Source organism: Ananas comosus, linkage group 20, assembly GCF_001540865.1.
Source record: "Ananas comosus cultivar F153 linkage group 20, ASM154086v1, whole genome shotgun sequence".
Classification (NCBI taxonomy): domain Eukaryota; kingdom Viridiplantae; phylum Streptophyta; class Magnoliopsida; order Poales; family Bromeliaceae; genus Ananas; species Ananas comosus.
Genome location: NC_033640.1, coordinates 10,317,588 through 10,341,545, shown reverse-complemented (window position 1 = coordinate 10,341,545; position 23,958 = coordinate 10,317,588). Strand labels below are relative to the sequence as shown.

Sequence of the window (23,958 nt, the reverse complement as noted above, 5' to 3'; positions counted from 1 at the left end):
ATGGAGAGACTATATATATTTTTTGCTTGCATTTCGTGCATCTGTACAACCTGTGCACCGCAATATAAGCATTTCGGCCGATGATTTAGACCCATCGAGTTACTAATAGTAGTAATGAGCTATAGGCCATGCACAAGGTGCAAGCAATAATTTCACTTACTTGAGGTGAGTGCAAATATATTAAGATGACTTGAAAATAGCAAAAGCCCAACTTGCCTAGCTAGGGCATACACTTCCTTAATTAACACCAGTGGTTAATGCATGCAAAACCGTTACTAACATAAAATCTTTGATTCCCTGAATCTGGTTTAATTTTCATTGGAAACATTTATCAGATGGTTTAGTTCCGATTGAGTTAGTTAGTTTAATTAACACTCACCTGGGAATACGTGCATATAGAAATTTATATGTTTATGGTTATCTAAGCTATCGAAATTCGATTAAGACTCGATCGTACCCGAGTGGTTAGAATTCGAGGTTTTTCGACTTTCGGTCGCGGACTAAACTGCCCACTGTAAGAAGTAATCAGATTATTTCTTCGCATTTTCGCGCTCGAGAGTTTTGAAATAATCACAATGTGATCTCATGTCAGGTTTTGTTGGTAAAGAGATAAGCTGTGTAGTATACATATATGTGGCTATGATACATGAACAGATTGTGGTACCTTAATTAAGTATTAATTAGTATGGGAATAAATTAGGTGCATTAGATGCACTAATTACAACTAATTTGGAGATATCAAAAATTTATGAATGGTAGTAATAGCTATATATAGTGGGGTGTGTGTGTGTGTGTGTGTGTGTGTGTACCGATGCTAATTATAGGCAAGTAATAGGGTTATGTACATGTGTGTGTACCAATGCTAATTATAGGCAAGTAATAGGGTTATTCTGACAACTGGAATTAGAGGGATGTTTTCTTGATAATTAATGAAATAATATTTATAAATTCTATGAGGGGAATCTTTGACAATTCCTGGTTATTGATCTCATTCCTTTTTGACTAGGGAATTATTAACTCTTTACACTACAATAAAAACGGTCTATAGCGACACTTTTAAATGTCGGTACATGTCAAAAAAAGTGCTGCTGGCTAAATTACCGACATTTTTAAAAAGTATTGCTACATGTGGGATCGCTAGGTATATAGTGACAGTTAAAGAGTGTCGCTATAACCTAAAAAGAGTGCTGCTAATTTACCAATATTTATTTAAGCATTTAGCAACCGCCGGAACTCTAACTCGTTGGCTGCGGTGGCGGAGGAGGACAATAGGAAGGGATCTTCATCTAGGATTTCAGTTGATTGAGTGAGGGGAGAAGGGAAAATGATAATCGAATTTTCTTTTATTTTTCATTTATGTTTGTAATCGGGCCGAATGAATTAGGTGGGGTGAGTTGAGTAGAGTAACTTTTTATTTTTGGTTGGATTAGACTTTATATTTAGGTATTAATAATTTTTTTTAAGTTTTGGCATAAATGGGACACTTACACAAAAGTGTTCTAAACATGTGTTTCTATAACCTAACTCTGTTGTAGTGTCATTTATTTCAAATAAGGTCAAATCACTGCTCTAAGTGATTTTGATCATATTTCTATAGTAAATCACAAGTAGAAGAATATTCACTACTGTGTGTTTGGTTACTTGAAAAATCGTGAAAATTATTTTCCGAGAAAAATGTTTCTATGGCAAAATTAAACCAGTTTAATTTCTATAGTTTTTGTTTTCCAACCTAAAAACTATTTTCTAAAATATTTTCCAGCGAACCAAACACTTCCTAACTTATAACTTATAAATATCAAATACTTGTTACCACCCCCACCAAAAAAAAAGAAATTTATAAAAGGAGACGAGAAGAGAATTGTGTCACAATTGATATATAGCTATTGAAATAAAATTAACTACCAATTGCAAAATTTCTATGTTAATGTAGAGCAATTAACTTTTTTTAAATATTAAACTACTAGAACAGTATATTTAGTTTAAATACACCAAATCAAGTGGTAACATATTACATGCAAATTTATGCATGTATGTGAATATATATATAATAGTTCTAAAGAACTTTGAATATTTCGTCTTTTCATTTGGAATCCACAAAAGATATATGTTTCCAATCACAACAAATTAGATATTTTCACCATCCATCAAATAGCAAATTAATAAGGTTAACTGGATTTATCATATTAACCCCCAATTTTCCCTCTACTTAATCTTTAGTGCTCCATCAAATTAAGTGCATGCTTATTGAACATGGGGTGGCTCATAGTAATTACCAACACATCCTATCATTAGCAATATTAAATTTGAGTAATTAATTAAGAACACTAATTAATTTAAGGACCACATGCTTAGGGTTTAGGAAGGGGATATATATATATATATATATATATATATATATATATATATCCTTTTTTTTGTCCTTGTTTTTATTTTTATTTATATATTATTATTTTAGAGGAGTGGGGTGTTTTAGAACACGAGGGTGTGGACTCCAAGTTTTTACCAGTGGGTGTCCTTTGAAAAGCGTGTTCGGTTCACAAAAAAAGTTGGTTTGGTCTCCATGCTTTGTACAAAAATTCGGTGGACCTGGTGTACCCGTACACCTCATTCACTACCTTTTATATTTAATAATTATTATATGTCATTCTGAGTGGTTTAACATATTTTCACTCACCAAAATAGTAAAGTTTTACTTTACTGTCTCACGACTTTTTTTTTATTTGCTTCATCTTAAGAATTTGTGCCTAAATAGGGTAGTAAAATTAAATATTTTACAAACTACAAAGCATTTAAATTATGTTCTTATTAGCTGGATGTTTAGTAGTCTCAAAAATTATTTGTACAAAAAGCGACATTATTTAATTTATGATTTTGATAAGTAATTCTCTTGGGTGTCCTTGTACATGCATAATGAATTAGATTATATATATTTAACGAATTAGATTTTTCAGCTTCTTAATTATAGTATGTACGAGATGTATTCATGCACCAGGTGCATGCAATAATTTTTTTCATTCTACTTAGTAAATCGAGCCAAGGTTTTTTTTGGTCCAAATTTGAACATTTTTGTCTAATACTGTACTTGAGATTTCAATTTTTTTTTTAAAATTATAACAAATAATTTAAATTCAAACGCAAGATAAATTACACGAGTTTCCAAATTGCGTTGCATTTGTGTGCATATTTTTATACCCAAAAAAATAAATAGCATTCGTGTATTTCGTAACGTATCTTGGGGAAGCGGTACCGTACAATTCGGGACGTACCGTAACACAGGCTCCAAATGTGAAGTGTATGATAATGCACAGTTACATTGTTACTACTTCCATAAAAGTGTAAATAAATGAGTATTTGTTGAATAATATTATTTGCTTCTTCCATTTATTACCAATTTATAATCTTTTAAGGAACAGTATAATCAACTTACAAAATAAAAGATTAAATAGCAAGAAATTTTTTTTACGCAAAAACACTTATTTACTATAGGTTGAGGACTAAAGGGGTGTTTTGTTTTATCGATGAAATATCCTAGAAAATAATTTACAAGCTGAAAAAATATTTTTCATTCATTTTTTCTGATTTTTTTTTTCAGATTTTATGTAAAAGTCTTCTTCTAGTTTTTGATTTTTTTTATCCAAAAAATAAAAACTATAGAAAATATTTTTTTTCATGAAAAAGTTTTCTCCCATAAAATAATTTTCCACAATTTGTGGAAGAACCAAACACCACCTAAGCTTGTGTGTAATCACCACAAAAAATAGGAATTGATATTAATTACCTGAGCTCTTTATTTTTAATATTCACATAAAGGCACATAAAATTGTATCTAATCATAATTTGATTTTTTTGTCTCTGTAATATAGAGAGAGATATTGAAATCAAATCAAAGCTAAATTAAAGCATTGGCTAAAACAAAAAGAAAAAAAAGACTCATAATTGAATATACTAAACATTAGCTCAAAGTTCACAAAGAGTTGTTCATGGAGAATTTCAACAGGGGCAAATGTGAGTACACTGCATGTGATCTTTTGCCTCAAAAGGAATGTACCCCTTATTAATTATTAAACCACAATCTCCTAAGCTCAATTATTTATAATTACACAAACACACACACACATAAACACACACACTCTCTAGATCTCTCATGCTTCTATTGTATAGAGTGAGTTGATTGGAGTTCACACTTGTTCAATTTTGAAGTAGGTAATGAGAAGAAGCGAGTAACATTCCGTACAGATGCATGAAAAACAGAGAAGACGACTGAAAGGAGGACACCTTCGCAACCCCGCAGATTCCCTTTCAGATTTGACTGCAGCATAAGTTTAGACTAGCAAAAGAAAATAATAATAATAATAATAATAATAATAAAGTGGTCAAAAAAAACACACAGTACTTTTTTTCTTAATCTTGATAAAGTACTTCAGTAAGTTGTCTCGTTAAGTGATCTTTCAAACCATCTCGGAATGATGTTACCATGAATTAATTGAGAGATTCATTGTGTCTAGTCAATACTTACCGACTGAACTTGATCAGATTTGATGAAACTGACGATTAGCGGCTGCTTAAAAGTACGTAGAGTGTTAATGCGAAGCTTCGACTTTCACTACAAAATAGAAAAAGAAAATGTTGTAAAAAGTTGTTAAATATGTCTCGAATTCTAGTACTGCATGGTCTTTTAATTCAATTCTGTTTTAATTATTCCATTAAATTAAGTTTAGATTATGCATAATTTTATTGAGATATTCCTAATCTCAGTGGGTTTGTATTCTTAATCGTATTAGGATTTAGCCACTATTATAAATATACCCTTTCTGCTATTGATTTAGTGCAAAAGATGAGAGAGAGAATATGGGTGTATTTTTGGGATTAGGGTTTTGTGAGAGAGACATATTTTGTACGCCACTTTAATTCTAATGAAGATTTCTGCTCCATCTTCGCCCGTGGACGTAGGCCGTTGGCCGAACCACGTAAATATTGTGTGCTTTATTTTTTTCTTCTCTTTCGTGGATCTCTTTTGGTATTTTCGCATCCGACGAATTAGATCTTCTTGATTTTAGTTCTAACAAAAGTGAATACAAAATGTCTAGTTAGGACAAAAGTTTGAACAAACAAAAATTTTACGGCCACCATCGTCATGATGAGAACATCAGATTCATTGTCCGTCACTATTTTAAGATTCGACCGCTGTATGTGATGAATAAATTTTTCACGATATCACCACAGAAATGGTCCCCATAATTTTTTTGCTTAGTTTGAACCGCGCACTCCAAACTTCTATACTAACCAAAACTTATATGGATTGGGCCTTCTACAGTGATTGGTGGTAGCGTGATTTTTACTGCCCACGGGCTTTTCGTCGAGAAAGGGCCAATTCATTTTGGCCCAATCCAAGGCCGAATCGACCAAACCAGACCTGAACTTAACAATCCAATCCAAACCGACACGACTCGACATAAACCATACCTAAACAAAACCTACTAAACTTGACGCAGTTTAACCGACATCAAACTCGACCAATCTTAACCTAACCTAACCGACCCATTCCATCGGTATCGGCCCCAGCTGATGCTCGGCTTAACCGTTGGTTCAACCATAACAAGCATACTGTTAATGCTACTACTAACAATCTTACTATCAACCACCAAAAGATTGATTACACCTACTTTCAGAAAACTATTGCTAACATATATATAAAAAAGGAATATTTAATGAGTACATTTTGACTCTTTCTCTCTTCTTGGAGGTTGATCAACCAAAAAGAAAAGAAAAGAAAAGAAAAGAATACAAAACACAACTTGATTCGACATCTTCGCCTTTTGAATGAGTCATTGATGTATATGAGTTGTTCCAAATCCTTCAATTTAGTTATGTGTTAGTAGTGCTATGCGTTGCATGATGATGGTGACTTGTTGTGGATCATTATATTACTAGCTATCGCCAACCTCAGCTAGGTTAGGTGATGAGTTGGTATTAGGCTTATGAGAGTGAGATCCTAATGACTTCTTATATACAGATGTTGCGAGCACGATATAGATATACATCGATAAAGCACTTCTTAGAACAGTTCTTAGGAACAGCTCGAGCATAACAAGAGCGTGGTGGTGGTGCAGTTCTCCGATTCTGATTGATGGGTGAGTTCCTCTTCGTTTATCGACAACAACTGCAATCGATAATTCTCTGAATTAACAAAAAATTTGCTTGTAGAAGACCTTTTGACCTTGCAAGAGCTTTACATATATAATCACACAATTATGTGTAATAAAGTTGTATTCTCTGGGTTCATCATAGTCTACTAGGAAACAAGAAGTGAATAACATGCCACATCAGATAAGTAAGTAAAAGTCAATAACCCTTTCTTTACCCATGCATACTCCAGTATTTAGCCAAGTATTTTAACTAACAAGTCATATCAAGATGTTGATGTTGTTGAATGAGTAAGCAATAGAAATCATTTGACTGTGTCATAGGAACTGTCACATCTAAAATTAGTCTTCAGAAGGAACCAGAGTATGATATGGGAAAGAGATCTTGCATTTTCTTCAGAGGGGGGGAACAGAGAGAGAGAGAGAGCACCTCTCAATCCTGCTGAGGCCTTCGAAATTGGATGTCGGTAGGTGCTCTCGCCTTCCATTCTCGCCTTCTAATATCTTCATATATTTTCTGATTTTGTCAGGTATATAGTAACAAATATGAATCTGACGCGATATTCAGATTCTGTGTATCGCATATCTCAGAACAGAAGCAGCAGCAATTCTGAAATTTATCAGACTCTGTGCGCAAAACCCGATCTTTATTTCGTCGTGTATGATTAATACTTTGCAGTTGTTCTAATAGGCGTGGATTCGGAGTATGAAGCAAGGAAACAAGTCATATAACATAAGTCAATGTATAATAAGACTTACCAAGTTTAGCATCCTGATCTCGGCGTCTCAACAAATCAATCGAGCAAAAATGATTATCCAATTTATTTTGGCTATCAATTTTTATTTAGGATCCAAAATCTTGCAATATATTCATCGATGTACAGCGATTATCCAAATTCGTAAATTGAAATTACTCTTTTATGCTTTTCTTTTCAGCGGACTAAAATTAAGGTTCAAAAGAAAATTCTCAGTGATTCATTGCTAGTTTCTATCTCCGACGTTATGTCGTCGGTAGTTGATGTGGATACAGAACAAGAGACCTTCATGGAATTGGGATCGTACCTTCACCGCACGTCTCCGGCCATAATGGAGCTGCGAAACTCCCCAGAAAACGCGACGGAGATTCTAAAGTCCCTAAATGCAAACGTCAGTCTGGCGAAGGAACTCGTTGCGAAGTGCAGCAGCGGAGCACAATCAATAGCGGATGGCGAGCTCAAAGGCATCATTCAACAGCTGGAAGAAGTGATCAGAAACATCGGAGAAAGCCTCAGCAAAATTCCAGCTTCGACATTTCGCAACTGCGCATACGCGGAAATCGCAATCAGGTCTCTCTCGAAAGAGATGCGAGAGGCTAGATTGCAAGCGAACGGAACTCGGCAGGAGAATCGATATGCGGAGATAAGAGAATCGCAGGAAGACGGAACAGTTTCAGTTCAAAATTCGAATTTGGTGTCTCGCAAGCTCAGTTCGAAGAGCGGAGAGGAGCCGCGTCTGATAGATTTCCTTAAAGGGGTGTATTACAGCGGCGAACAAGAAAGCGGAAGCGGACAGCTCGACACGCTCCCACAATTAGCTCAATTGGCGGAATACGTCGAACCTTTGTATGAAACATTTTTTTGCCCGATAACGAAGAAAATCATGGATGATCCAGTAACGATAGAAAGCGGTGTGACGTACGAAAGAAAAGCTATTGCTGAATGGTTTGAGAAAACTAAAGACGATTCCGAAGGCATTACTTGTCCAGCCACAAAGACAAAGCTACAAAGTACAGCTCTAAACACTAACTTAGCAATTAAAAGCACAATACTGGAATGGATTGAGCGAAACGAAGCAACCAGAATCAGAGTCGCCCGCACCGCTCTATCGTTAGCGACATCAGAGGCCATGGTGCTTGACGCGATTCGAGACCTCAAATTCCTCAGTGAAAAGAAAAGAAGCAACAGGGAGAAAATGCATGGTATCGGAATTACAAAACTGCTCACCAGGTACCTGGAGAATGACGACGCGGTACTACGGTTGGAAGCGCTGGAGCTTTTGTGCTTGTTGGTCGAGAACGAAGAAGGAAAGGTTCGAAATTTCTCATATGCTCCTATTACAATTTCGAATCTGGGTTTTTGGCGCAATTTTTTTTTTTTTTTTCGGTCGAAGTTTAGCATCTTGGTATGCCATCATGTTAAATGATAACAGGCCATTCCATAACAAAGGAAGTTTTGTTAAGGTGTAGATGATATCCGAAAAAGCGGCGATTTTGACAGAAAATGAAGTTTCAGACAGAAGAACACAGTTCTGTCGCGCGTTTTGATACTTCAAAAACTTCAAAATCAGCTACTGTAATCTTCTCATAAATGGCTTTGTTTTGTGCAGGTAATAATTGGGAAAACTAGAGCAATATCCAGGGCAATCAAAATGCTGTCAAGAATCAATACTTCAGAAAAGCACGCGGCTCTTTCGTTCCTGCTAGAGCTTTCCAAATCTGACCTACTTCTGGAAAAGATTGGATCTGTCGTCGGAGGCATACTGATTCTCATAACGATGAAATTCAACGAGTCTGCCGATCCATTTGCATCAGAGAAATCAGGAGAAATTCTAAAGAATCTGGAGAGATGTCCGATAAATATCAAGCGCATGGCGGAAAATGGCTTCTTAGATCCCCTTTTGAACAATCTTGTTGAAGGTAACTTATCAGCGATTCTAACATTCTGATGATACTTTTTTCGTCTACAAAAAAGGCATTCAAAATGTAGACCAACAACAACTTCTTTTCGTGAATAAAAACACAGGCACCGAAGACACCCAGATGGAGATGGTAAGCTACCTCGGTGAGCTTGCGCTAGAGCAGGACATGAAGATAAGCGTCGCAGAGAACGCCTCCGAAACCCTGATCAAAATGGTCCAAAGTGGAAACAGCATGGTCCGAAAAGCAGCATTCGGCGCCCTGGTCCAGATCTCCTCCTACCACGCGAACAGCAAAGCTCTCGTGGAAGCTGGCGTGGTGCCGATCATGATCGAGGAGATGTTCACGCGAAAAATCCACAACGAGCCGATGGAGTCTAAAGACGAAGCCGCCGCGATCCTAGCCAACATACTCGAATCCAACGTCGACCTCGAGAGCCTCCAAATCAACAAGCATGGCCACACCATCACCTCCCATTACTCCATATACAACATCACCCACATGCTGAAATGTTCCGTGCCCGACGAACTCAACACGAACCTCGTCAAGATGTTGCTCTCTCTATCGAAACTCCCTAAAGCTTTATCGACCATCGTGTCGGTGACGAGAGAAACAGAAGTGATCTGTACAGTCGTCGAGTTCTTAAACGCACCGTCGGAGGAGCTCACGGTCGTCGCAGCGAAGCTGCTGATCACACTGTCGTCCCACAGCGGCCACACGATCGCAGATGGGCTATGCAAGACCAGAGGGCAGCCAGAGAGCCTGATCAAGAACTTCGACCACAATTCGACAACCGAAAAACACGCAGTGTCAGCGAATCTGTTAGCAAAGCTGCCCCACCGGAACGTAACACTCAATCTAGCCCTTCTAGAGCAAGGCGCGGTACCGATAATACTCGACAGGATACAAGTAATACAGAGAGGCGAAACGAGAACAAGCAGATACGCGAAGCTCTACGTCGAGGGCCTGGTTGGCATCTTAGTGAGGTTCACCGCTACTCTCTACGACGCGGATATACTTCAAATGGCTATGGAGCAGAATTTAACCTCGGTGTTCGTCGAACTGCTGGTGCGAACATCAGGGAGCGACGAGGTGCAACGGCTCGCGGCAGTCGGGCTCGCGAACCTGTCGTCGGAGTCCATCAGCCTCTCGAAACAACCAGACGCGACGCGGCAGAAGAAGAAGAGCTTCCTGCCAAAGTCCTTCAGCCTGCGCACGAAGAAGGAGGATGCGAAGGGCCAAAGAATCCAGCTCTGTCCGGTCCACAAAGGCGTTTGCTCCGCGTCTGCCACCTTCTGCTTATTGGATTCGAGAGCCGTGGAGAGGCTTCTCGGTTGCCTCGAACACGAAAATCCTAAGGTGGTGGAGGCGGCGCTGTCGGCTCTTTCCACACTACTAGATGAGAGGGTGGACGTGGAGAAGAGTGTGGGGATACTAAGCGAGGTGGACGGAGTGCGGCACGTGCTGAGGATACTAAGGGAGCACAAAGAACAGAGGGTGTGGCAGAAGTCATTCTGGGTTATTGAGAAGTTCCTGGCGAACGGCGACGACAGATCGTTTAGAGACATATCGAGCGACAGAGTGCTGCCGTCTGCACTGCTGACAGCCTTCCATAGAGGGGACGGAAGCACGAAGCAGGCGGCCGAGAACGTTCTGCGGCATCTGAAGAAGATGCCTGAGTTCTCAGGAAGTATGATCTTGTAACATATATATATATATGTATGCATGTATTCAGAAGATTGTATGATGTTGTGTGTTTTATTTATGTAGTATGTGCTAAACAAGCTGTGAGATGTTTACTGCTGCTTCTTGTACAAAGAATGTCATGATGTGTTTTTTTGGCACCTGCTCTGATTCTCTACAGTGAATTTGGAATTTGAATCAGATTCAGAAGAGAGGGAAAGATAGATCCTCACTATAAGTTGTTAATTCTAATGTATTATAATCGCTAATTTTGTAAGATCGTTTCTGTGATTCTACCTATATTACATCTTTTGTGATCGATTTTTTTTTTATGAGAAGTTATATGTATTTTTGTTTCTTCTTTTGCTTTTTTACTTCAATTTTTAATTCAAACAAGAGTAAGTAATTTTTTTTGCTTCTTTTTTTTTTTTCTGCATCCGATGGGAGTGTAAAAACCTACTTGCCTTGAATTAACAAGCAAAGAAACACTAGGGATCTAACTGTAAAAATAAAAAAGAATCAGGATCCAAATGAGATTACGGGTAGAAACCGGGGGTCCAAGTGCAAGTTTACAATGACAAATAAATCCCACATCATCTCTGTCCCCAAAACTGCACCATTGGGCTCCACCTCTCCACTTCTCTGTATACAAGCTCTTCCACAGAGAGAGAGAGAGAGAGAGAGAGAGAGAGAGAGAGGAGGAGGAGGAGGAGGAGGAGGAGGAGGATGATGGGGTACTGTTTCCACCTGCTCCAAATGGCGATGGATCTCACAGTGGCGGGGATCTCCTTGATGCTGTTTTTGGGCTTCTTTACCCTAATCGCCTCCATCCTCTGCGCCGCCGCTTTCATCCACAACGCCAAATCCATCTCCTAAATCGTCGTCGTCGTCGTCGTCATCAATTCATCATCGTCATCATCGATTCATCATCTGCGACGTTGTGCAAAGGTGTTTCCTTTCCAACTTCTAATCCTTGCTTTTCGTGGTGATTTTGATGCTCGGGTGAGTTTGAATTAGGGGAAAATTGCGGGGTTTGCGTGGAATTGGTAGTTGGGTAGCTGTTGAATTGGGGAGATTTGAGGTGGATTTTGTGGGTTTTAGCTCCTTTTTCTGTAATTATTTCGTTGTTTTAATTGCAATCTCTTTCATGTTTAATAGATGCATGGATGTGGAATCCTTTGATAAAAGCACATATAAATTTCCAAAATTAAACCCTTGTGATTTGAGAACTATTGAACCCTCAAAAAGAACATGCAAGTTAAAAAAAAAAACGCACACACACACACAAAAATACTCCAATTAAAATGTAAGAGATTTCCTAATTCAAATCGAAATTTCGAAATGGGATCACATAATACATACATCATTATTACCAAGAACATTTTAACACATCTCATATTTGCTCAATACATGGACTATAAACTTAAACTATTTACATTTCACTAAGCACTCTGTACACCATAAAATAAGTATACTATATCTAAGAATAACAAAGCAGAACCCCACCCTAAAAACCTGAAGAAAACACACTTTGTACAAAGAAATGTACAGCATAATTTACAATGGTACAGTTGGAGAGGAGACTAGATGTGAGGGTTTATTTGATAACTTTGCAAAGAGCTTGTCGAGGTGAAAGATGACGTCTTCGATGTAAGGCCGCATCGCAGGTTGCGGCTGAAGCATCCAGATTATAAACAGGCGAAGAGAGTCGGGGTATGGGGTTTCGGGGCCGACGGGCCACTTTATCTCTCCATTTGAGATGGCCAATTGTAAGCTTCCTCCGGATTCCCCGATTGCATACTCGAATGGAGACATGCCGTACCTGCAAGGATCGGGAGAGTTCGGTTATCTTCGATCGAATGTAGGATAACTTATGCAATTCGTAAAGTGCAAAGATTGCCGGCGAGATTCTCACATTATTGTGTACAGAGTACACCCGAGAGACCAGATGTCCGTCCTCTCATCGATGTCAGCGTGGCTCGGGCAGTCCCACAACTCGGGAGCTCGGAATGGTGCAGAACAATGCTCAGCAGCCCATTCCTACACAAAATGATTTTTTTTTTTAAAAAAAAAGCTTCAAATAGAATTGATCGTTACTATATAAGAATGAGTTGTGGCCCTCGATTCATTGTTTTTTTGACATGAAGTAGCATGACAAATCATTCACATACCCAAAATAATGTTATGAGAATTTTCATTAACCGCAGTAAGTCAAATGAAGAATAACAGACCAAATATAATAAAAGCAAAGATAGACATAGTTCATGAAATAAGATGAAGTAAGAGCATATTATCTTAGAACACAAAAATATGGGGAGAGAGGGATGATGAGTAAGCTAACATAGACTAGAAGAGATAAAGAGAAAGGTCTTGCCTGCAACTCTAATGCTTCGGAGCGTGAACGAATTTGCTTTCTTGCGGGCCGGGCGCTTCCAAAATCTGTTAGGATAGCGAGAGGTGGTTGTCCTTTTGTATGTGTTATCAGGATATTACCAGGTTTCACATCATTATGGGCATATGGAGGATCAAAACTATGCATATGCTTCAGTCCTGAGCAAAGCTGTTTGTGGTATAAACCGTGTTAAGAGATGTTTATTGGTCGTTCATGCGTAAAACTGTTTATGAAACAACAGTAGAAAGAGAAACCCACAATTGTAGAGCTAAGGAAACAAGCTTGAAGTTGTCATACAATGCAAATAGTTTCAAACTTCAAAGTGGCTCTCGATGAAGAACACTTGTACACTACTACATTTACTGATGTAGCTGGATACAGCAGTAAGTTTGATGAATCTTGTGTACTTGAGTATCTAATTAAGCTTACTGCGTCTGATTATACGCTCGAAAACTACGATGTCCAACAACTTACGAACCAAACTACTAGATTCTGGTTGAATGGCTATCGATGAAGAATGCTGTACGCTACATCTTCATTCAATGATGCAGCCAGATACGGCATTAAGTTTGACGAATCTCGTGTAGTCGAGGATATAATTCAACTTATTGCTATTAGATTCTGGTTCCAAGCTACTATAATGTCCAACAACTCATGTACCAAACTACTAGATTCTGGTTGAATCGCGGTCAATTGAAGAACACTATATGCTACATCCACATTTACTGATGTAGCTATAGATACAGCATTAAGTTCGACAAATCTCATTAACTCTTTGATATAATTCAACTTACTGCATCCAATTATCAGGTCGAAAACTACAATTTCCGACAACTTTATGTACCAAAGTACTAGATTCTGGTTGAATTGACTCACCTGGCGAAATATTTGCAAAACAGTGTATGTGGGAAAGAATTCATCTCTTGAATGCATAGCTATAGCATTGTCCAACATTGTTCCATCCAAATAAACTGGGAATAGCACGTATGCTTCATAGTTCCATGATCCTCCTTGTTGGCCCTAAGATTGTCGTAAATTGAAAATAATGAATCTATCAAAATTATACAAGTAAAATCCAGTTGCCCATAAAGCTGGGTAACAAAGATCGAGTTTTCTAAATGTATTAAAAAAAAACATATTAATGCATTTTTATTTTCCCCTTTACTATATGATTGTGTAACAATAACACTTTTTGATGATCATAGAACATAAAATGTTTGAAGGCGAAAAATGCGGAGTGATTACCTTAACTGCAATAATTGAATGGTCAAGAAGAGGGAGCAAATTAGGATGATTAAACAGAGATGAAACATGAATCTCCTCCTTCACCAACTCTAATTGCTCTGGACTCTGGATAAGGATTTTCTTCATAGCATATGTTCCATCACCTGAAGCAATTATAGTAGTTGCTACTTCATGAACACTACTGCTACCATTTAAAATCTCAACATTTATTTAAAATATTGAATTTGGCTAAACGTATATTTTAAATTAATTAATTTGAAATTTTACTAATATAGAAAATTTGTTAAATTTAATAGTTTTAATAACTCTTCAGCAAATACAACTATAAGAATTGGATTAAATAGTTAATAGAGCTATTATCGTAAACAAAAATTTCAACTTAAGTAGCTATTATTATTTAATGAAAAAATCAAAAGTTATATAATTGAGGGGTCTATTTAAATAATTGTACTGATAAGAGTAAACGGAGATTAAAAAACTGCATCAAATCAACAACGTAACAAAACGCTAATGGTTAATAAAACCAAGCAAATTAAATTAAGTAGCTTCTACCTCCAAATCGTAATCAGAGACAAAATTAGGGCTTAAGGAGTGTTAGAATGGATCCGAACCGTGGGAGGGGGTGTGGTGGGGGTGGTGGTGGCGCCGCCGCTTCCCGGCGATCCCTCCACCGCCGCCGCCATCGTCTTCTCCGGCGGCGGTGGCAATCTCCTTGACGATGTAGAGGGAGGCGGATTCCCCTTCCCCGAGTTGCTTCAGGATCCTGAATCGGTCCTCGTTGATCCACACGTCCCCTCCCCAACTCATCGCCCCGTAGAGCGCGTTCAATCCCGAGAAGGAGCACCCCATGAACGCCACCCCTCTCTCTCTCTCTCTCTCTCTATCGAGGAAGAGGGAAAATAGTTGGAGTCTCAAGAGAGTCGAGACGATAGCATTTTTCGCAAAAAACTCCCTCTGAAAAACTAAAATTGGCTCATTCCAAAAATAACAGCTTAAAGCAGCTGAAATAATTATAGATAGTTTTTGGGGGGTGCAATGATATTTCCTCGTAATTGTTGTAGAGCAATATCTACGGCTAAATTAATTGATTAATGAAAATAAAATTAACACTAAGGTGATTGCAACACTCAATGGTGATTTAATCATATGGTTTTAGTCAACATCTTTGGAAATTAAGCAATGTGAACTTAAGTGAAAGTTGATAAGCTATTTGCTGGATGGTGTGTTTACGTGTACGTGATTTGGTGAGATGTCGTATTCCAGTTTAATAAATACGGAAATAGACCGGATTCGGGTCGGGCCGGGCCGACAGTGTTGCATTGGGTCCATGGCCTAGTGTGACACAAAAAGCCCATTATCTAATTGGAGCCAATGTAGGTCCAATTCCCTCTCTCTCTCTCTCTCCTTTTGTTCTTAGATCAATAATTAGGATTGAAAAAAAAGATGAGATAAAATACAGATTATTCGACGGCCCATAGGTGCATGATACCCAGGCGCATGAGATCAGAAACAAGAAAAGAGTTAGCACCGAAACTGAAATACGCTTCCAGATCTCAAAAGCCAAAAGCTCTGCTTTAAAAGCTTTTGTTTTAATTGTCATAATGCTTTCTCGAACAGCTCTACTCATAATCATCTTCAGTAAAATGATGGACCATCAGCGAGGACGATTTTATTATTATTATTATTAGAGTACCTCAACAACTTACATCACATGGAAAAAGCTACCATTGTATTGCTTAACAATAACAATAATAATAATCTACCACAATAGCATACTCAACCATGTCCCAATTTCTGCCTTGGAACAATGCTAGAAATATAAATTCTTATTGCGCGGCGGAGAGTAATATGTAGATTCCTCTGAGATCTTAGTTTGCTGCATCTGTGATAGGTGCAGGCTGCTGCTGTATAATGCAGTGTATGTTGCCCCCTCCCAGCACTATTTCCCTTGCGCCTTTCACCATTACAACCTGTAATTAGTTCGCAAAAGCAATTCGCAAATTAGTCGAATTATAAGCTAAAGTTTCTACTAGTGTCAACTATACATCCTCAAAATGTTGTGTGGGTTACAGTCGAAGTTTCTAATATTCAACAACACCATCTGAGATTGAACTCTGAAATCTATTTCAACTGTAACTACAATTATTAGTGGTAAAATATACTGAAAAAAAAAGATAAATTGTACCTCGTGATCCGGAAATAGTTTCCTGAGAACATCGTAAGCCTCCCCGTCCCATTTATTGCCAAATGCTGGCGCTACAATTCCCCCGTTAGCAATGTAGAAGTTCACGTAAGAAGCCGCTAACCTCGTACCAGGCGGTCTCGGTACCGCATGTCCCTATAATCAGAACAAACAAAAGAAAAAAAAAATTAATTAAACACACTATTTGAGAAAGAATTAAATCACTACATGTAAAACAGAGACAGAGATATATATGAATTTCTAACAGAAGTAAACTGATATTGAGAACAAGTACTCGAAAAGAAGAGCTTTTATCAGATTTAGAGATTTCGACATGCGTAAGCAAGTGTATATGTATCAGAAAAGCTTCTCTTAGAAACAGAAACCCTTTTACTATCAGAAATAAGTTGAATTACAGAACACAAATAAAGAGAATTGCACTACCGATGATTCGACGCCCGCAGACTCTTCCTCTGTCATGTACAGCGGTCCGGGAATGTGGATCTTAAATACCTCTATCTTCCGGCCCTTGGCGTCGGTAGTGTTTGAGAGAACAGATAAAGCCTCAACCGAGCGCTCGTACTGAGGATCCGATTCGTCATCGGTCCACGACAAGAGCACCGCCCCGGGCTTAACAAAGCAGCAGATGTTGTCTATGTGACCATTGGTATCATCATCCCCTAGGAGTTGTAACACTTCATTAATGATCCATGATTCATGAAGTAAAACATCTAAATTTTCTTGTTCTTCTTGTTTTGTACGTTAAATTAGGGCAGATATCAGTAAACTCTGATTCGAAAATGGTTTCTAACTAAATTACATGCTCCGGCGAAGAAAAAAATATAAAAATAATTGAAAGTTACCATAGAGCCCTCGAGGCAACCAAATGACCTTTTCGACCCCTAGATACAGCTTCAACTGCTCCTCTATCTCATCTTTACTCATGTCGGGGTTCCGATTCGGGTTTAACAAGCACTCTTCTGTTGTAAGACAAGTACCTGTTCAAACCAATATGCATAAAGATATCAGATAATTAGCGTACACTCTTATTCGACTATATGGATTTTTCACCAGAAATTTCACCAATAAAGAAAAAAAAAATTGTAAGAAAAAGAAGTACATACTAAAAACAACACTGTAAAATGTTGTTTATATTTTATCTCCCATGGCCACACAACTACACAAGAGGCTTGGTTATATGAAATTTGAATGATAAAAATACACATGGAAAGAGCGGATATATTGCGATAGATATTCGAATGATTGAGTCTTGCAATATATTAATATAATTACATATGGAGTCAAAGGATGATTGGAGAATGGCAAAAGTTGACAGGTATTAGATACCAAATTCGCGCAATCAACTAACATATGGTCGAAGGTAGAACACTTTAAAATATGTAAATATATATTAAAAAAAAACCTCCTGAAAGCTACAAGCAATTAATTTTACTCGTTATTATGCGAAACAGAAGAGAAAAAGGAATGAGAGAAAAGCAAGAGCAATAATGAAAGTCCTATTGAACTTGTTGTAAAGATCGTCTAATAAAATTATTTCAATATGACAGTGAAAAATAGCTATGAATTGGAAATAGAAGCTCAGGAAGCGAAATCGCCGTAAACAACTTAATCTCTAAAGCATCTACATAATTGAGTCATAGTATATTATGACCTTCGCCGTCCACATGGATACTTCCACCCTCGAGAATCATGTGATGTGGGAACCTAGGATGCCTCTCCAGTTCCAGAATCTAAAGATAAAAATTAACGCAAACGACAACCCATTTGTTACTGAAACTCTTGCAGAAAAGATCTGCAACTACAAACAACAATTTCTTATCAAAATTAAACTGCTTTTACCTTCTTTGCAACAAGATTATCAAGGCTCCAATCATCATAGCAACCATCTGCTAGTCCTGTATGATCAAAATTAAGAGAAAAAAGAAGAAAAAAAAAGTAATTTAGATCTTAAGATCCTCGTCGAAAATAGCTTATTACTTCGAAATGATATTAGAGGTGATAAATTATAAAAGAGGAGCGAGTAAAGCGCGCATAATTTGAAGAACATAAACCTCCCCAGCTGTTAAATTGCCAATCAATCCCTGCAACTAGTTGTTCGTCACCAGATGAATCTGATGTCCTGTCGCGACGAACAAACTAATATCCAAAATTATTAGTATAGCTACAAACCTACATTACTTAAATAATCACAAAACAAAATCGAAAACAAGAATTGTTGATAAAAAGGAGCTTACAGTGGGGCCAGTGTCGCGGAACCAGGAATCATTCATGCTCATCTCTACTACCCTGATGTTAGGGTGATGCTGCATCTCTTCGTAAACTTTTGTGAACTGTTACATAAGTTTAAGAAAACTCGAAATCAAGTGATATAAAGAACCACAACTAGAAGCAGAGAAAACCATTTTGCACATTGAGGCTGTTTCAAACCTGCGCGGTACTCGCGCACAGGGTAATAGGTTCGAATTTTGAGACCGCGATCGCGACTTGAGCAAATGTGGCTTGCGCCGGACCTGCTTTCTCCCTCCAATTATCAGGCCGCTCCTGCGATCGCAATGCGAAGAGAATTTTACCTTAAAAAGTAGATTTTTTTTTTGTTTTAAATTCACCTTCTTTGCAGTATACAACAAAGAAGAGCTCTTTTTTCTTTTTTTCTTTTTTTGTGAGAAGCATGTCAATTGAAAGAACAGGAAATATATATATATTGAGTGGTTCCTGAGATCAAAATACGAAGAGAATTTACTTTTTCAAGTGGACTTTTTTGAAATTAACCTTGTTTACAGGGTAAAACAGAGAGGAACTGATTTGAATAAGATGGAAAATAGAAAAAATAACATCAAATAATAATAATACACATTATAAGCATATCAATTGAAGGAATAGGAAACAGAGAGTTTTCTGAGTAATTTTGTTCTAACGTTGAACAAATAATTATAGTGAAATAGTTCAAAAAAATGTTAAAACAAGGGATTTGTAAAGTCTCACAAGTCCACAATCATATAGAAATAAAAAACAAGAAGAAAATACATCAAAACAAAGAGAACTTGAACAGAAAATAAATAAGAACAAAGGAGATAAAAGAGAAGGAAAAAAAAAGGAATTAATTACTCACAAACCAACCTATCCGGCATTCGAGATGAGTATAGAATTATGAAAAACACACACACACACACACACACACACACACATACTGAAAATCGTATAAGTTTCAGAATATACATCGAAAAAAGTGATTTTTGAACAGAAAATTACAAAAGAAATAAGAAAAATTGGGTTAAAAAAAGGATTTTTACGAGAAATCTCGTAATTTTGAGAAAATTCCTGGAGCGAAAATCATATACGGATAATAATACCATCAACTTTGAACAGGAAAAAACAATCTCATAATTTTGAGAAAAACCAACATGCCCAAAATAGTAAACGGGCAAGAAAACACATCAAAAAAGCGAATTTTGAACAGGAAAAAAAAAAAAAACGCAAAAAAAGGGTGACAAAATTAGGAGATCAAAAAGTAAACAAAAAAAAAGGGGGGTGGGAATTTAATGACGCACAGGCCAACCCATCCAACACTGGAGATGGGGCTCCCACTCGGCGGGCATGTGGTAGCCCAAAGCCGATGGATTCTCCCCTGTTATAACCTTCACCATCTCCCCCCCAACACCCCAAAAAGCGCTTCTCGCTACAGCTCTCTCTCTCTCTCTCTCTCTCTCTCTCTCGCTAAAAGCGCTTTTCAGTGTGCAGTGGCGAAGAAGCGAGGGAGGAGGAGGAGCCCTTTATATAAAGCGAAAGGTGACAGCTTTAAAGCACGCGAAAAACACCACCTCCCCCTCCTCCTCTCTCTCTCTCTCTCTCTCTCTCTCTCTCTCTCTTCTTTTTTTTTCGGTGAAGAGGGGGAGGGAGAGAGAGAGAGAGAGAGAGAGAGAGAGAGGGAGAGAGTTCGTAACAAAAAAGAGATGGTTTTGGTCCACCACTATGAAAAAAAAATTATGGAAAACTTCAAAAAACTCCCTTGTGGTTTCGTAGTTTCTCACTTTGCCCTCTTGTGGTTTAAAATGTATCAATTTGCCCCCTATGGTTTCTTTTTTCTCTTTTTCTTATCAATTTCATTATTTTTTTTTAAATCCGTGATAAAGTTAAAATTAAAGGGTACTAAAGTGAATATTTGATAAATCTAAATAGGTATCTGAAGTTTTTTGTATATAATTTAATGAAATATTAACGAAAAAGCTACCGAAAAGATAAAAACGAAACCACAGGGGGGCAATTTGATACATTTTAAACCACAGGAAGGCAAAGTGAGAAACTACGAAACCACAGGGGAGGTTTTTGAAGTTTTTTTAAAAATTTACTGTATCATATTTATATCACATTATCAGTAACAAGTCAATTATATATATATTATTTTAAAAATATAATAAAAAATTTTGGAATTCAAAAAAAATAATCGTATTGATTGGGGAGGCCACTAACGCTGGTACATTTTAGGCTTTTTTTAAAGGACTACCATGTGAGCAGTAACTGTTGCATGTACCTTGTGTTTCACATATCTTATACACCACACATAAATGTGTTAAAGATCAACCCACCAAAATTGTGGATTCTTTTGTATCTACTATTGGATCTTTCTAAATTTTAATTTTACTGTCCAAATTTTTAAAATTTTTTAATTTATTTTATTTGAATGAGTCGCCGCCACTTTGACTTTACAATTTAGGCTAATTATTTATTTTAATAAGTTTATAGTTTCGAGAATTGTGTGTAGTATATTAACCAAATAGGCAAAAATAAATGATACATTCAAATTTTGAAGCCAAAGTACTGTTAACTGACTCAAATCAAGCAAATTGAAAGATTGAGTAGCAAAATCAAAATTTTGGATTGTTAGAGGGTTGATTTAAAATAGTTTATAGCTCAGATAAGTTATGTAGTTTTAGAATCTATTATTTAAGAATTATATAATATTTAAAATTAATGATGTAGAGAAGGAATATAGTTTGGTTCATGAAAATTCTATATCTTAAAATTACCAATTTGTCATATGTAAAAAAATTGCATATTATATTTACACTTTTAGTGAGTTAGATTTCAATTTAAGAAAAAATTTAAATTTGTCCTCTTATGATCTAGTGCGTGTTCACTTTGCTCTCTTGTGATTCAAAAATTATGCTTAACTATCTAATTTTTTTTTTATTTTACAGTAAATATCTAATCGCAGAGTGGCCAAGTACAGATTATAAAATAAAATAATAATAATAATAATAATAATAGTAAATATGAAAGTAAATCCATTGAATAATTAAATATAATTTTTTGAACAATAAAGTGGCAAAGTGAATATGCTCCCTATAATAGCATTTTAGATTATGGTGTATGAAATATGCTTGTACACTCGGTGCAGGCAATTTTGCTGTTGCAAAAGGGAAAGAATGAGTCAAAGAATCTTCTTTGGGCAGTGAGCCCAATGGGAGAATTATTCTCTGCGCCTGGTGCATCCGTGCACATCGCATGTTGTATTTATTATTTACTAATTAATATTTATAATTAAAATTTAAAAGTCTGTTATATAAATAGCAATCTTAGAATTCATTAAACAATAGGTTTCAAATATTTTAATTTTATATAATTGGCTTTGTGATATGGTTCATAGATAAATATTTTTGTAAGCAAATTTTATTAATTTTATGATATATATATATATATATATATATATATATATATATATATATATGTAATTTTTGGTGAGAGGGACATTATGATTATATGTCGAGATCTAAGCATATATAAATATGCTTTAATGATCACAAGGACAGATCCATTACTATCATATAATAAAGAAAAATACTATTTGTACATCTTACATAAACGCGTACATCTAACACTTTTTTCAGTTTTTGAATCAAATACTATTCCAACTATCCGTACTAAATCCGAGACATTCAAAGACTAAAAAGTTGATAGTAAATACTATATCTTTACTATTAAAAGAATTCTAACAAAATATTTTGATAAGTTATACAACTTTAATCTCTACTGATTTATCAAGTTTAATGTAGATGAAACTAAAAACCCTTGGTGTTTTTAACCAACTTTAGATCAATGGCGATTAAAGCACAATTAATTTTAGACCCAAATTTTAATGTGATTAAGGAAAAGACTATATTAAAAATACACTAATAACAATGCAGTGTACGTATTAAGAATAGTTAAGCTTCAATGCGTGTCTAGCATAGACACAAGTCATTGCGTTCCTAGTAACTTATAAAGTGTTTTGGAAAAATATGATTATGTAATATATATAACACAAAATTTGATATAATTATGTTAATCTTGGAGAAATATCTATGTTAAATAAAAAAAAAAACTTCTGAATAGTAAGTTAAAAATTTCCATATTAATCACCAGTCCGAAATAATCTTCTATTTTGAATTTAAAATTTAAATTGATATCAACTAAGCCAATTTAAACTACCATTTAATTTTAGAAAATAAGATGTTTGATTTATTCCTGTAGTATCATTGTTTGTTATTGTGAGTTGGTAAAGGGCATTTTTGTCTTTGCCAATCCTTATCACCTCCACCGCCTTAATTAAGGCGGCAGGCTGTGAGTTGGAATATTGCTAATTAATGTTGGCTCCCGTTTCTCTTTCTAGAATTGGAACGTGAGTTGGAGGAGGAGCTCCGTGAAGTGTCGTTGGAGCTCGGATTCGACGCCGACATCGCGCCGCGAAACCGTTCGAGGGTACGGTCGCCGCCGTAGCATCACGAGGAGGTCGGGCGAGGGTGTTTTTCCGCCATTCTCGACGTCGCGCCGGATTCGATTTAGCGATCGAGGTGGGTTTATTATCGGATTCTTACTTCTAGAGGCCCGTTGGTCGACATGTATATTTCGGGTTTTCACGTACTTGTATTATAGCTCTAGTTTATGACCGTTTAATGTTTTGTTGATTAGAATAAGTTTAGAGCATGATTCTAATTATGGATAAATTATGAATGAGTTTAGAGTATGATTTTAATTATGGATAAATTATACATGTTGGACTCAGATTTGACTTAGGAAAAAATTCGCGAATAACCTGTCATTATGCTTATACTACCAGATTTAGCTCTAGGAACCGTTATATTTTTGTATCGCAGCAGTATTAGTATGGTGGATACCCCAGGTAGTGTAGTCAGCTGTTAAGCTCGTGTTGGGATGCCGAGCCTTTTTTTTCAGTAGCTTCAGACTGTTCCGGATTGTTGGGTGCCGTTGGGACTGACGGTGGACCTGGTTTGCCGTTTTGGCATGGCATCAGATTGCGCTGAGGGCGCGTGACTTTTGGTTGGTAGACCAGTTCAACCCAGTGTACTTGACTATAGCCTGCGAGAGCCTGATTGAGCTCGACAGAGATACGCTTACATACTCGGTTGGGTAGCGTCCACGAGTGCCACTCCGAAGTCGGGCTTAGTGCTGTTGCGTTGGTGCCGCTGTGTCCTAGTTAGACTTGCTCTCCACTAACTACCCAGCGGGGGTGGTTGTAGTGTTGCTTCGGCAGGCGGGACTGGTGTATCAGTCCCTAAATTAATAGATTGGGTCAGCATTAATATTTTTGCTACGGATAATTAGAGTAGAGCATGATAGTGTA

General features: G+C 36.9%; 3 protein-coding genes across 5 annotated transcripts; 1 reads left to right on the top strand and 2 right to left on the bottom strand.

Moving 5' to 3' along the window:
• LOC109726004 (putative U-box domain-containing protein 42) lies at positions 5,975 to 10,738 on the top strand. 3 transcript variants are annotated; one of them, XM_020255430.1, is made up of 6 exons: positions 5,975 to 6,131; positions 6,208 to 6,331; positions 6,468 to 6,610; positions 7,080 to 8,210; positions 8,508 to 8,817; positions 8,924 to 10,738. In XM_020255430.1, exons 3-6 carry the CDS (start codon positions 6,605 to 6,607, stop codon positions 10,519 to 10,521), a joined length of 3,045 nt encoding a protein of 1,014 aa, XP_020111019.1. In that variant the 5' UTR covers positions 5,975 to 6,131; positions 6,208 to 6,331; positions 6,468 to 6,604; the 3' UTR covers positions 10,522 to 10,738. The 3 variants fall into 3 exon arrangements, with proteins under 3 accessions (XP_020111019.1, XP_020111017.1, XP_020111020.1); XM_020255428.1 differs by lacking the exon at positions 6,208 to 6,331; XM_020255431.1 differs by lacking the exons at positions 6,208 to 6,331; positions 6,468 to 6,610.
• LOC109725554 (probable serine/threonine-protein kinase DDB_G0291350) lies at positions 11,800 to 15,110 on the bottom strand. The gene is made up of 6 exons (XM_020254791.1): positions 14,749 to 15,110; positions 14,138 to 14,280; positions 13,769 to 13,912; positions 12,875 to 13,060; positions 12,416 to 12,540; positions 11,800 to 12,322 (listed from the first exon to the last, which is right to left on the bottom strand). Exons 1-6 carry the CDS (start codon positions 14,984 to 14,986, stop codon positions 12,058 to 12,060), a joined length of 1,101 nt encoding a protein of 366 aa, XP_020110380.1. The 5' UTR covers positions 14,987 to 15,110; the 3' UTR covers positions 11,800 to 12,057.
• On the bottom strand, positions 15,770 to 20,232 carry LOC109725552 (agmatine deiminase). Its single transcript, XM_020254790.1, has 10 exons — positions 19,889 to 20,232; positions 18,768 to 18,881; positions 18,575 to 18,670; positions 18,392 to 18,476; positions 18,180 to 18,235; positions 17,992 to 18,070; positions 17,183 to 17,317; positions 16,764 to 16,999; positions 16,323 to 16,475; positions 15,770 to 16,107 (listed from the first exon to the last, which is right to left on the bottom strand). The coding sequence occupies exons 1-10, from the start codon at positions 19,982 to 19,984 to the stop codon at positions 16,006 to 16,008; spliced, it is 1,152 nt and encodes a 383-aa protein (XP_020110379.1). The 5' UTR covers positions 19,985 to 20,232; the 3' UTR covers positions 15,770 to 16,005.

Bases quoted from the DNA above. Each gene is read 5' to 3' on its own strand.
- LOC109726004 (XM_020255428.1), top strand. The intron at 8,211-8,507 runs GTTCGAAATTTC...TGTTTTGTGCAG, and splicing joins TCGAGAACGAAGAAGGAAAG to GTAATAATTGGGAAAACTAG. The intron at 8,818-8,923 runs GTAACTTATCAG...ATAAAAACACAG, and splicing joins TTTGAACAATCTTGTTGAAG to GCACCGAAGACACCCAGATG.
- LOC109725554 (XM_020254791.1), bottom strand. From the start codon at position 14,986: ATGGGGTGCTCCTTCTCGGGATTGAACGCGCTCTACGGGGCGATGAGT. The intron at 13,913-14,137 runs GTAATCACTCCG...CGACAATCTTAG, and splicing joins ATTCAATTATTGCAGTTAAG to GGCCAACAAGGAGGATCATG. The intron at 12,541-12,874 runs GCAAGACCTTTC...CATTTTGTGTAG, and splicing joins CCGAAGCATTAGAGTTGCAG to GAATGGGCTGCTGAGCATTG.
- LOC109725552 (XM_020254790.1), bottom strand. From the start codon at position 19,984: ATGGTGAAGGTTATAACAGGGGAGAATCCATCGGCTTTGGGCTACCAC. The intron at 18,236-18,391 runs GTTTATGTTCTT...TTGATCATACAG, and splicing joins GCAATTTAACAGCTGGGGAG to GACTAGCAGATGGTTGCTAT. The intron at 17,318-17,991 runs GTCATAATATAC...TGGTTTGAACAG, and splicing joins TATCCATGTGGACGGCGAAG to GTACTTGTCTTACAACAGAA.